The sequence below is a fragment of the Astatotilapia calliptera genome, chromosome 13 (assembly GCF_900246225.1).
Source record: "Astatotilapia calliptera chromosome 13, fAstCal1.2, whole genome shotgun sequence".
NCBI classification, from domain to species: Eukaryota; Metazoa; Chordata; class Actinopteri; order Cichliformes; family Cichlidae; genus Astatotilapia; species Astatotilapia calliptera.
In genome coordinates this window covers 23,045,239-23,058,690 of record NC_039314.1, presented here as the reverse complement: position 1 = coordinate 23,058,690, position 13,452 = coordinate 23,045,239, and the positions used below count along the sequence as shown (strand labels likewise).

Below are 13,452 nucleotides of genomic sequence, written 5' to 3'. Positions count from 1 at the left end.
GGTGGATCAAAATGTGACGATCCTTTACTGCATTCATAAAAACATAATTTTGTTTACACTGTTGTAGCCAGCTCTACTGATCTCCTCCAGGCATATTTATTTGAACCAAAAGTTCACATTTGGGTTCATCATTCTATAAGACATGTAGTTACTCACTTTCAGTCAAGTTTTAATGTAATTGTGGCGTCTTGACAGCCACTGTTATGACCCCTGGTTGGACGGAGGGAGTAATGGGACAGCCACAATAATTTTGAGTCCTTGTGAAAGTGAAGAAAATTATTCAAGATTGTACAAAATGTGGAAAGAGACCATTAGGTTGTGTCTAACAGAAAAGAACCTACATGTGAAAATTACCTAGTCCTCTGTCTCCCACCACAAACCTTTTAAAAACAAAAGAATTGCTCAAGAGCGGCACCCCAGGTGTGCCAAATAGTCATCAGCAAGGAGAGAGTGAGAGTCTAACCACAGGTAGGTTTCCTTTATGGGAGAGTCCTCAGTCCTGATTGGTCCTGATACAATGACATAACCTGCCATCTAGTTTCTTAAATGGAATTGGACTGAGTTAGGAATGGTCATGATCCTAACAGGAAAAGCACATTTTTTCAAAGATAAGCTGACTGATTGAAGCCAGTCAGCACATCATTTTTAGTGGTCAAATTAGTGGGTTGGCAAACAAAACCAAACACATTGCCTGGGAGTGTGTTGTCACTGCAGTGAACGAGGTGGAGCAGAGAGATAGAAATGATCCACCGCAAGCTTGGACACTTCCCAAACTGCTAACGCCTAACAAAAATCATTAGGAAAGTCATGTTAAAACCTGACCTGTTTCAGACCAGGTCTAAAGGATTACCTATGCCTGGTTTTTTACTTTTCTGCCAGAGATCAGTAATATCTTCCCCACTCGCTGTCTGAGGAGGGTGCACAGTATCCTGCGGGACCAACATCACCCTGCGCGCCACCTTTTCCATCTGCTGCCCTCAGGGAGAAGGTACAGGTCTATACAGGCCAGAACATCCAGACTGGCCAACAGCCTGTATCCACAGGCTGTGAGGCTCCTGAACTCTCTGCCCCCCTCTCACGGACAATAACCATATCCAACTTCTTAATAGCAATGAACTGGTCTGCATTGGTGCATCATATCTTTATTCTCTTCCCCCTCCTGCCCCCCCCCCCCCCCCTCTTTCTTAAATAGATAACTATCATATCTGATATCATATCTCACAGTACAATAATATTGAATGGGTTGCATTGTTGTATTTTGTCATGTTTCTCAGGTCTTTGTCTGAATTTCTACGAACATTATTGCTAAGGATTGTCTTATTGCATTGGAGTCACACTGGGTTAAATATGTACACTTGGGTTTTAAGGGGTATTTATTATTTTCTTCTTTTTTGGGGGGTTGTATGGAAGCCCCAAACGCAATTTCATTGTTCTTGACAATGACAATAAATAAATAAATACTAAATACTTCTTAACAAGTTATCCTGACGATCTGTGGTTACACACACAGACACACCAACAACACACAAACTTCTCTATCACAACTGGATGCTGTTTTTAAATGTGCTCTTCATGCTGTCTGTCTGCATGACAGTAAAGAGCTATTAGACAAGGAGCCAGTATCAGATACAGATGTGTGCTGGAAGTTCGAACCATCAGTCCTCTGCTGCTGTGAAGCATGCAGCCAGGTACACACATGAGCATTCACCTCACTTTTCATATTCCTTGTGGATCCCATGGAAAATAAATCCTGACATCAATTATACAAGGAAGCCAGAAGAGAGAAAATAAAATGCGTCCAGAGAAACAGAAGGCTGAAGGAAGGAGAGATTACAGTTGGAGGATGGGATGTGAGGAGGGAAACAGTGTGGGAGGGACCAGTAAACAATTTGGTATATTAAAGAGACAAGTAAGAGTGAGGGTCCCGAAAATGAGAAAGGGAATAAGACTGGAAAAGAAACCTTTAAAAAGATCTGTGGGAATGAGACCATAAACACATAAATATCAGAAAGACAGATGGCGTCTTGGAAAAAAACAAAAACAGTTCAGAGTTACTCTGAAGAACAGTAGGCTGGGACTGCTAGTCGGTGCATATGTTGCCTGGAAGCTGCCTTGTGAATTTTAATTTGTATTTGCTCATTAACCAAGTTGCCATATGACTTACTGTACAAGAGACTGAGTGGTTTCCTTGCAGGCACCAGTGATGTAGTTTGAGTCTATATTGTCATTTGAAACAACGCATTAGAAATTGGAGCTTTTACTCTGAGTACGTTAGAGTTATTCCAGATCCATACCCCACAGTTCCACTCTGATTATGACTCAAGCTTTACAGTAACGATCAGAAATCAAATTACAAGGATGTGCAGAAAGTTGGTGTGGCAGGGGAGGATGCTAGGGATAGAGTGAGATGGACGCAGATGATACGCCGTGGCGACCCCTAAAGGGAGCATCCAAAAGAAGAAGAAGAAGAAGAAAAAGAAGAGATTACAAAATACTTTTATTCACGACTGGATTCAGTTTTGGATTGACATACAGATTGTGGGATATCAGCTCTGACATACAGATTTTCCAGTGACCCCCCTTTATATTGATATTTTAGCTTTTTATTTGTTTCTGTGTGGGTTTTTTCCTGTGAAATATAAATACTAAGCTCAGTGTCTATATAATCTCTATGAACCTGCGAGCTCTAGATGCTCAGTTTCACACAATTTTTGTATTCTTGGCTCTGCATGATACAAGTGAGAGTAGATATATCTAAGATAGATCACTAACTAAGATAACTAAGATCAATAACTAAGATAAGATCACAACGGAATAGAATTAGAACAGAATAGAATTCAACTTTATTGTCATTGCACACGTCACAAGTACAAGGCAACGAAATGCAGTTTACATCCATCCAGAAAGGGCTTTGAAATGAACTGAAGGGCCATTGTAGACCAGATAAGGATCATTGAAGAAGGAAGAAACAGCTCATTTCAAACAGGAAATCACGCCAACCTGCTCTAGTAGAGTAATAAATATATTAAGCTGGAAATTAATATAATGGCTCCCCTTTAAAGGATAACCCTAGGATAACTAGTCAACAACAGAATGTATTTACAATCTTTTGAGGCCTTATTGTTACTGTGATAACCATTTATTTGCCTTCCCTCCATTCACTAAATTACAGTGCTGTAATAAAATAAAAGATGCTGAAGCTGTAAACATTGTTTCGTCAGAAACTAATAAGGCTCTTAACAGTTTAAATCCAGATTGTAGCCTGGTGGGGGGAAAATAATCACTTCCAGAGAATCCCTGAGCTAACGAGTCTAAACCTTTACGAAGATCTAAATCACCTTTATTACACACATATATGTTTTGTATTAATATGTGTGTGTGTGTGTGTGCGTGTGCGTGTGTGTGTGTGTGTGTGTGTGTGTGTGTGTGTGTGTGTGTGTTTGTTTTGTCTTCAAAGGTTTATCCTGGTATTCGGATGTCTAGTTCTCTCTGTGTTTTCCACCATCCCTGCTCACCAGGAGTTCTCATCGCACTGCCTGCTCATCCTGGTAGGACACACAAGAAAACAACCACACACAAATGCACCTGCACTGACACATACATGCACAGACACACACACTCATACAAATAGTTGGACTCAATAGGTGGGTTTACATTATATGATTTTATGATAAAGTCATGCAGTAAAATAACTGTGTGTGTGTGTGTGTGTGTGTGTGTGTGTGTGTGTGTGTGTGTGTGTGTGTGTGTGTGTGTGTGTGTGTGTGTGTGTGTGTGTGTGTGTGTCTAAATCAGTTTGTTAAATCAGCCAGTTTTAACAGTGTGTACCTTGGACATGCTTGAGCAGAAAACAAATCTGTCAGCTAAGATAGTGATGAAAAAATAAAAGATATTGCAAAAATAACACAAAACAGTTTTACTTTTTGCACAGCAGAGATATTCATGAAGTGCTCATGGTGAAGCTCACTGTGGATGACTGACAGATCACACAGTGTACCATTATACACAGTATAACCAATATTATATAACTACTTTTTGTTAGTGGAGCTGTAGTGGCATACAGTATTTTTTCTTCCTATTATTTGGATTTGGTCCGATTTTTTAAAGGAACAGTTATTTCCAGTTATGAGACTTGCACGAGAAAAGTGAAAGGAAAGCAGATAGCTAAGGTTAGCATACATTTGAAAAGCAGACTTTCTAAATCCTTGTAAAGCTCACTGATTAACATGGGGTATCCTGTTGGCTTACTCTGTTATACTGAGTCATTACTTTATAACACTTTTATGTAAGCACAGTGACCTTCTGGAGTTTTGTCACTTTTTTAACCTTTATTGGTTCATCTCTTTAGATTTTAGCTAAAGGCTGACTATGACTTTATGTTTCATATGTCAAAGTTCTTAACAGCAAGATACTCTACAGGGTGGGCCATTTATATGGATACACCGTAATAACATGGGAATGGTTGGTGACATTAGTTTTGTGGCACATTAGTATATGTGAAAGGGGAAACTCCTCAAGATGGGTGGTGACCATGGTGGCCATTTAGAAGTCGGTCATCTTGGATACAACTTTTGTTTTTTCAATAGGAAGAGGGCCATGTGACACATCAAACTTATTGGTAATGTCACAAGAAAACCAATGGTGTGCTTGGTTTCAACGTAACTTTATTCTTTCATGAGTTATTTACAAGTTTCTGACCACTTATAAAATGTGTTCAATGTGCTGCCCATTGTGTTGGATTGTCAATGCAACCCTCTTCTCCCACTCTTCACACACTGAAAACAACACCACAGGAGAAATGCCAGCACAGGCATCCAGTATCCATAGTTTCAGGTGCTGCACATCTCGTATCTTCACACCATAGACAATTGCCTTCAGATGAACCCAAAGATAAAAGTCTAAGGGGGTCAGATCGGGAGACCTTGGGGGCCGTTCAACTGGCCCACGACGACCAATCCACTTTCCAGGAAACTGTTCATCTATGCTCGGACCTGGCACCCATAATGTGGTGGTGCACCATCTTGCTGGAAAAACTCAGGGAACGTGCCAGCTCCAGTGCATAAAGAGGGAAACACATCATCATGTAGCAATTTCAAATATCCAGTGGCCTTGAGGTTTCCATTGATGAAGAATGGGCCCACTATCGTTGTACCTCATATACCACACCAAACCATCACTTTTGTTGGTCCAACAGTCTTGGAGGGATCCATCCAATGTGGGTTAGTGTCAGACCAATAGCGGTGGTTTTGTTTGTTAACTTTACCATTCACATAAAGGTTTGCCTCATCACTGAACAAAATCTTCTGCGTGAACTGAGGGTCCTGTTCCTATTTTTGTTTTGCCCATTCTGCAAATTCTGTGCGCCGATCTGTGTCATCCTCGTTGAGATGCTGCAGTAGCTGGAGTTTGTAAGGGTGCCATTTGTGAGTAGCTAATATCCGCTAAAGGGATGTTCGACTAATGCCACTCTCCAGTGACATGCGGCGAGTGCTACGCTGTGGGCTCTTGCTGAAGGAAGCTAGGACAGCCACTGATGTTTCTTCATTAGTGACAGTTTTTCTTGCGTCCAGTTTCACGAAACTTAGCAAGCAGTTTGCTGACTGTAGCATGGGAGATGGGTGGTCTCGTAGGGTGTCTTGCGTTGAAATCTGCTGCAATGACCCGGTTACTACGTTCACCAGATATCAACACAATTTCGATCCATTCCTCACGTGTTAACCTCTTCGACATGTCAATGGCTGTGAACAAAGAGAAACTTGTAAATAACTCATGAAAGAATAAAGTTACATTGAAACCAAGAACACCATTGTTTTTCTTGTGACATTACCAATAAGTTTGATGAGTCACATGGCCCTCTTCTTATTGAATTGAAGTTGTATGCAAGATGGCCGACTTCTAAATGGCCACCATGGTCACCACCCATCTTGAGGAGTTTGCCCCCTCACATATACTAATGTGCCAAAAACAGGACTTTAATATCACCAACCATTCCCATGTTATTACGGTGTATCCATATAAATGGCCCACCCTGTATGTTGAAAAAAGTGTTTGGCCACACCTCTTAATCTTTGAATTCAATTGTTTACAGTCCCAAAGGTGATTAGAATCACACACCTAGCAATGCAGTCTGCCTTTACAAAAATTTGTGAAAGAATGGATCTTTTAAAAGAGCTCAGTATTGGAGCATGGTACTGTAATAAGATATTAATAATCAGATCAATAATAATCAGTTTGTGAAGGTTCCTCCCTCCTAGATATTCCACGATCAAATGAAATGGTATAATTGCAAAGTTAAAGCCTTGATGGAACCAGGGCAACTCGGCCATGAAGTTACAGAGCAGGGTCGCCAAGTCCCAATGCTCTGAAGACTCATTAACTGGAAATTTCAAAACCTCTGGCATTTACAGCAACACAAAAAATGCACTAGGAGCATCATATCATGGGTTTCCATGGCTGAGCATCTCCTGTAGCATTAATGTGGACATGGACCAGTACATTGGCCACATTTTCCAAAGTAAAGTTTATATTTTCAAAGAATTGTTATAATTGTGGCTAATTATCAGCATGAAAACAAGTATTTTGAAAACAAATATTTTGGCAGGCTTTAGTCCAGCTGTTAGTCGCTTATCTGGAAAAAACAAAAAACAAAAAACGAAGCACTGTAGACTTTAAACAGGCTTTCCCTGTTATGATGAGTCAAAGTATCTGCAGTAAAGTTGTCTTTCTTATTACAGACATCTTTACTACCAAAGCAAGAAAAGCACAAGTTTAGCCATTAACCGTGTTAATGGCCTTGTAACACTGAATTATCACTGTAAGTCTGAATAGTGAATCAGTCTGCATTATGGGGAAAAAAAACAAACAAACAAGGGCCTGGCTCACCTTAATGGTAAACAGTCATTAACAATGTTGTTAACTGCACCTTTTCTTTTCCTGTCAGGAACATCAACTTGTTTCATGTAGTGACTTTAAATTACCCTCATTAAAATGCATAAATATACAGTGATTATAGTGTAAGTGATGATTTTTTTTTTTTTTTACAGATTTACCTTTTTGACTTTTTGAAAAAAGCTATTGAAAGAATAACTTTTTAAGTCTATCTTTATGATGCTACGAGGTTCAAGCGTGAACTATTGTGTGTGCGTCCTGCGAGAGTTTGTGATGATTGTGGTGTTTGACTATTTTTATGATGCTACAAGGTTCAAGTGTGTGAATTATTGTGTATGCATCCTGCAGGAGTTTGTGATGATTGTAGTGTTTGGCCTGGAGTACATCATCCGAATATGGAGTGCTGGCTGTTGTTGCCGCTATCGAGGCTGGCAGGGACGTCTCCGCTTTGCCAGAAAACCGTTTTGTGTCATAGGTAGGTCTGTGTGAAGATGTTGCTATGTAACTGTACAATTTATGGATGCAGCCATTCACAACTCCAAACAGTTTAATTGTGTTTGTATAGCGTTCTTTTAATATCTTCCCTGTGATGTTACATATAGTTTCTTATATAAACAGGTTCATAAGTAGGAAGTTATACTTTTGTTGCAACAATGTTGATAAAACTTGTCTTCCCTTAGTTACTACAGGTACAGTTACCACTGTCACAGCTATGGGTAGAACATAAAAACACACATTTTTAAAAGACTGCAGTTCTCAGTTCTTACTTTGGTGTTCAAGCAAGGAAGACGTCAATATTCTCGGGAAATTCAGTGAGACAAAATACGTATGATATCTTAAAGCTGTAGATTTAATGACAAACAAAGACTTATGTAAACATGTAAATAAAAGGAAAACAACAGCTTCTAGCGAATAAGTAGCTGTTTTAAAGGTGACGGATGGCAGGTTGGATGGATTTAGAAAGTAGGTGAGTCAACCACAGTTCCTGTTACTAATATTGTGAAACCCATGACCTTTAATTTCCCTCTTTTACTCCCCAGACATCATCGTACTTATCGCCTCAGTTGCTGTGGTTTCAGCTGGTAGCCAGGGTAACATCTTTGCCACATCTGCGCTGCGTAGCCTTCGCTTCCTTCAGATCCTGCGCATGGTGCGCATGGACCGTAGGGGAGGGACCTGGAAACTGCTTGGATCTGTAGTTTACGCACATAGTAAGGTAGGGCTTTTTTTAACAGTCATTTCAGGAGTCTATCTACAACTAAACATATAGAGAGGTGTTTGGATCTGTGTGTGTTTGTCTAGATCACTAGGTGGCCTGATTTTGTAGGTTTGCTAATGGTGTGTGTTGCTACATTTGCTAACAACCCACCTCTTTTATTGTGTATTACAAATCACTGTTGTATGTTAATTAAACGAATATAGTATACAAAATGTAATTAATCATCTAAATTATTTCAAATACAGAAATAAACCTATGACTGTTTCTGCGGCTGAAGTGGAGCTGGCTTTAAACTACTTTGTATCAGACTTACTGGAATGACTGTTTACACAAACCTTAACTTAAAAGCTTGAAAGCATTAAGTAACTTTAGCTGTCAAAGAAGTCTAAAATGTGACTGGACATTTTACTTGCTCGTTCTACTGCTGAGCTGCTCTTTGGACTGGCCCCAGTACCTACTCCAATAAAGCTGCAGTCTCACCTGCTTAAAAGGGCAGCAGAGCAGTTCGTCAGGGCCACTTTTGATTTAATGTGAGCAGCCTGTCGCCATTTCCGTAAACCTTGTTAAAAAAAAAAAAAAAAAAATCATTTCAAAGCCAACATCCTTCTGTAAGACTTGAAACTTGCAGTGAGATTTTACATCAGCAAACTGAGCTAATTGGAAACTGTCACATTTATTTAAAATAGCATCAATGCAATGTTGTTGAGTTGTTATATGGCACCTGACAATCTGTTAGTGCTAGTTTTTAATCACCATTTTCACAGGTACTTTATAAAGTATGCTATTACTGTTCTGATTGATATATTATATGCAGATGTAATTTCTTTTATTTGCCAGTTGCATGTACTCCTGATATTGTGACCATCCGTCTTGTTTATGCATTTATGTTCATATTTATTTTGTACTGTATTCACTGTTGGTGCAGTGAACTTTAAATTGACCAAATTTTCATTGAAAAATATTGTTTTTTTTCTCCATACCACAAACCAAGTTGAAAAGTGGGGAAAAGATAATAATGTTACTTATTGACTTATGTGGAGTGGTGAAAATCTCAATAGGGAGCGATTATATTCAAAAGAAAAAATCAATCAATATCTTTCACCATGTTTGCAGCACAAGGTTAGAAATCATCTTTATGAAAATATAAAGATCTTTTATCTGTATTTCTTGCAGGAGCTGGTGACTGCCTGGTATATAGGGTTTCTGGTGTTGATCTTCTCCTCCTTCTTGGTCTATCTGGTGGAGAAAGAATTCAACAAGGAGTTTGCCACCTACGCTGATGCTCTGTGGTGGGGCACGGTGAGCACATGGAGATGCACACTAACCTGGCACACGGCATGCTGTAAAACACAGCCGGTTAAAATTATTTTAGTCCTGTTTGTGACATCCTGAAGTCTCAGCTAAAATAACCATAACTTAATTGAATGACAGCTGAATCATTTGTATTAACTCTTAAAATGAACTCTTAACTCTTAAAATATTCCAAACCCATCATAATTTTTTCACATGCAAAAAATAAAGAAAACTTTTGTCGCTCTGATCTTGCAGCAGTGACATATTTCTTTTCATAGTTTGTCTGTGACCTTAATGACACCTGCAATACAAAAACAAGGAAGAATGGTCTTTAAATTCACACTTGGCTGGCTATACCGCACTGTTTCCTCCTTTGAAAATATGGACACAGACAACACACAAACAAGAAACGGCCCAATCAATAAAGTCAATTTTCTCCTGCGGCCAGGTGCGACTGGCCTATTCGGCTTGTGGGAATGACACATGCTGCGACCTTGGAGAAGATTCTGTCTGGTAGACACTAAAAACTGTAGTATTATACTTGCTAAAAGCTCAAGTTTAGATACATTTAATTTTAAGGTGAAAAAACAGAGATCCAGAAGCCAGTTTCACAGATTTAGAACCTGCATTTCACACAGCTTTCGAAATGCTGAGGATATTTTCCTTCACACTGATTAATCTTTTATTCCCTGGTTGGAAAAATATGAACATTTGGGAGATGCACAGCGTGCCATTCAGCAGATGTTGGTGTTCTTTAATTCTGTTTAATAAGTGCATTTGAGAAATTTGTTTGAAAGTAATTAACTCTTGTCTTTACCGGTTATTGAAGATTATAAAAATTATTAATATCACTTATATTTGGAAATTCATTTGAAATGAAGTTTAACAAATAATACTATAGCCATGTAGATAGGAATGTGGTACCTTGAAGGCAAGATGTTTTTGTTAAATGTAATAAAATAATGTGAACTGCTTCTGTGCACTTTTCAGTCTTTGTAAGAATATCAGTTAAATTTGAGGAAGTAAAACCAAAAAGCAGACAGTACATAAACGTGCACATCTCAGTCTCTACTTGTACTTGTACGCTTTTACAATACTGTGAATGTGATGCATGCTTTGATGTTCATATCTGTTGTGTATATGAAAGCGTTGAGTCTCTTTTATTTCAGTGTGCAAAAATATAATTTCCTTCATCCTGTGAGTTAAATTGTATAAATAAAATGATGTTGGCTATGATTATTTGAGTAGTGTCCTCTGAACTTTCAGATCACCCTTACAACTATTGGCTACGGTGACAAGACCCCACAGACGTGGACGGGGCGGTTATTATCAGCGTGTTTTGCTCTGCTGGGGATCTCCTTCTTTGCCCTGCCAGCTGTGAGTAAAACATCGTGGCGCAATGACTGATTACACTTTCTGTATTTCTTCAAAATAATCTGTACATATTACACAAATAAGAGCAGGTGCTTTATTTTCTCTATGGTGAATTTTCTTCAAGTTTAAACTCAGTGTGTGTCTTTGTTTTCTCCACATAGGGCATCCTAGGTTCAGGCTTTGCCCTGAAGGTGCAGGAGCAGCATCGACAAAAGCACTTTGAAAAAAGGAGGAACCCAGCTGCCAGCCTCATCCAGGTAGATACTCAGACATGCAGAGAACAAACACACCTCACCTCGACTGATGTTTTTTTTCAGTAGAAGCAGCTGAGTACCAGTGTGAATAGAAAAAAAAATTCCCTTTATGTGAAAATGTTCATGGATTTGTGCGTAGTTCACGTCCGTTTTGCCTGTTTTTAAATAAAAGCATGAGTGTGTCCACTCTTTACCCTTTGTTGAAGTGCAGGTGTGCATCACTTCTATTACTGTAGGGGTGTTTCATTAAGAGCGTACTTAATGTGAGTGTGTGTGTGTATGTGTGTATTATGCTCTTCTCGGCCTTGTCAAGGTGTGTAGTTGGTGATGACTAACAGTGTGTGAGGCACACTGCCGACTCTCAGGTCCAACTGCAACACACACTGCTGGGATTTATGAGCCGTTTCCATGGCGATCATTCCCTGGGCGGACGCTCCTTCAAACTATCACTTATTGTAATAGACAAGACCAGCTGCATTGCTTGCTAATGAACAATAAATATCTGCTGTGGAGTGTGTTCCCTGAAGTGCGCAGCTAAATGTGTGTGTGTCTCTTTTTTGCATGTATTTGTGAGACTGCATGTGTTTGTTTTTGTGTAGGCGTTTGTCTGTTCTGTCTACCTTCTCCTATCTTACGAACTACCTTGCACTACTTTCTGAAATTTTCCGGTCAGTAATAGAATCCAAACTCGAACGTCTGAGTCTCACGCTGCTGTTTCGAATGTTGTTCTAATCTGTATCAGTTATGATAATATGATAGTATCAAGTTCGCCAACTGTTAGACACAGCTAGACAAAAACTTCCTCACACTTTAAATCCAAAACTCTACTGCTGACCCAGTTTTAAAACTGCATATTTGGAAGTGGAAATCTGGAAATCTAAATTGTTACCCAAACTGTCTGTCATCATTTGCATCTGTTTCTTAATGAAGGGGTTTCTAGACTGTCATAGTAGCCTGACAAGATCTTTCCCTTTCCAAGGATATCTACAAATGCGGCCAAGAAGTCTTGCATTTTCTTCCCTCATTGTCCCATATCCGCTGTCAGTCGTTTGCCGAAGCAACCGAGCGATCATTGTCATGCTTGTAAAGAACTATCTCATAGTAATGTAAATATGTCAATCAAACTAAACCAAAGGAAATCTAAAGCATACAAACAATGGAAACTAAACTTCACTGTTGGTCACATGCAGCAGTCTGGTCTTAATATCAACCTGATAGCTCAGGGAATGCCGTTGTAATTTCTTTATGTTCTAAATAGAGCATATGTCGGTGCATATCATGTGTTTTAGTGAATAATTAATGGTAACATTAAGATACAATTTCTTAGATACTTTGCCATCTGTTTGACAGCATCTTCCTGATGAAAATAAATGAGTAAATAATTTATACATAGCATTATGGATCCACTTTATTCTCACTGTATGCGCACACATGGTATGGGTGCTTTTCCCTTCCAAATAAGTAGTCGGATGATATGGGTAAAGTTTTCATAAATATTTATATGAATAATTCATTAAATCAAACCAATGTTTTGTCTGATCTCCTTGTTATGTATAAATATCTGTTGTTAGCATAGACGAAATCCAGTTGGAGCCCAACTGATCCTTAATAACCCACTAAGTGAACAATTAATCCAGTGTGTTGGTCTTGTTCCTCTTTTACTGGCTGTGTATCAAGTATCTGGTCACTGTCTGTTATCTGCCAAGTTCATAACATTTTCCTCAACAGGTAAAAGGAAACTTGGAAGCACCTGTGAAGTGTTAAATATGTGGACGGCGTCATTACTCTGTCGCTTCACTCCCCTCATCTCACGCAGCTCTCCCTGCTTTTAATCGCTATTTTCTGTGTGTGCATAACAGAATATTACTACTGTCCTCAAGCCTTCACAGCTGGTCAATTCGAAATTTCAACATCTGTCATGGTCGTTTTGCCAAATAACTTTTTGTGTAATTTTCAGAACAAGATTGAATCTATAAATGATAAAAAACTGTCCACATAATAATCAGCAGCCAAAACTGACTAGCGTTTGGCAGGTGGTCAGTGTTAATTTTCCATCCTGTCTGTGTGAAGTGTTTATATTTGGGTTTTCCAAGTCATGTCTGAAATCTTGTAACCATACCTGGCAAGTTTGAGGAGGCTGAGTCAGCTGCAAGTAAATTATGGTTGACGATGTAAAGGAAGCAACCTTTAAAAGATAGGTGGCACACAGCTTGTGGCCTCATCAGTTATTACTTTTGAATTAGGTTCACTGTTAATCTGGCATAGAAGACTGTATGACCGGCTCAGTTAAATAAGATGATGTATAAAGAGTACTTTGTGTCCATCACTGGCTCTGACAAACACCCTAAACACACTGATGTCTCATCCTGCCCCACTGTTACAACTTGCTGATAACTTTACCAGCAAACACGCGATTTCCATAGA

General features: G+C 39.1%; 1 protein-coding gene across 6 annotated transcripts in view; it reads left to right on the top strand.

Annotated features, from left to right (window-relative positions):
- Positions 1-13,452, top strand: part of kcnq5a (potassium voltage-gated channel, KQT-like subfamily, member 5a) — a 118,471-nt gene that overhangs the window by 83,440 nt on the left and 21,579 nt on the right. For all 6 annotated transcript variants that reach the window (XM_026191230.1, XM_026191228.1, XM_026191229.1 and 3 more), the window contains exons 2-7: positions 3,458-3,548; positions 7,237-7,363; positions 7,929-8,104; positions 9,281-9,406; positions 10,667-10,777; positions 10,936-11,031. In XM_026191230.1, the coding sequence (XP_026047015.1) occupies positions 3,458-3,548; positions 7,237-7,363; positions 7,929-8,104; positions 9,281-9,406; positions 10,667-10,777; positions 10,936-11,031 (727 nt within the window). The remainder of the gene's footprint in view (positions 1-3,457; positions 3,549-7,236; positions 7,364-7,928; positions 8,105-9,280; positions 9,407-10,666; positions 10,778-10,935; positions 11,032-13,452) is intronic.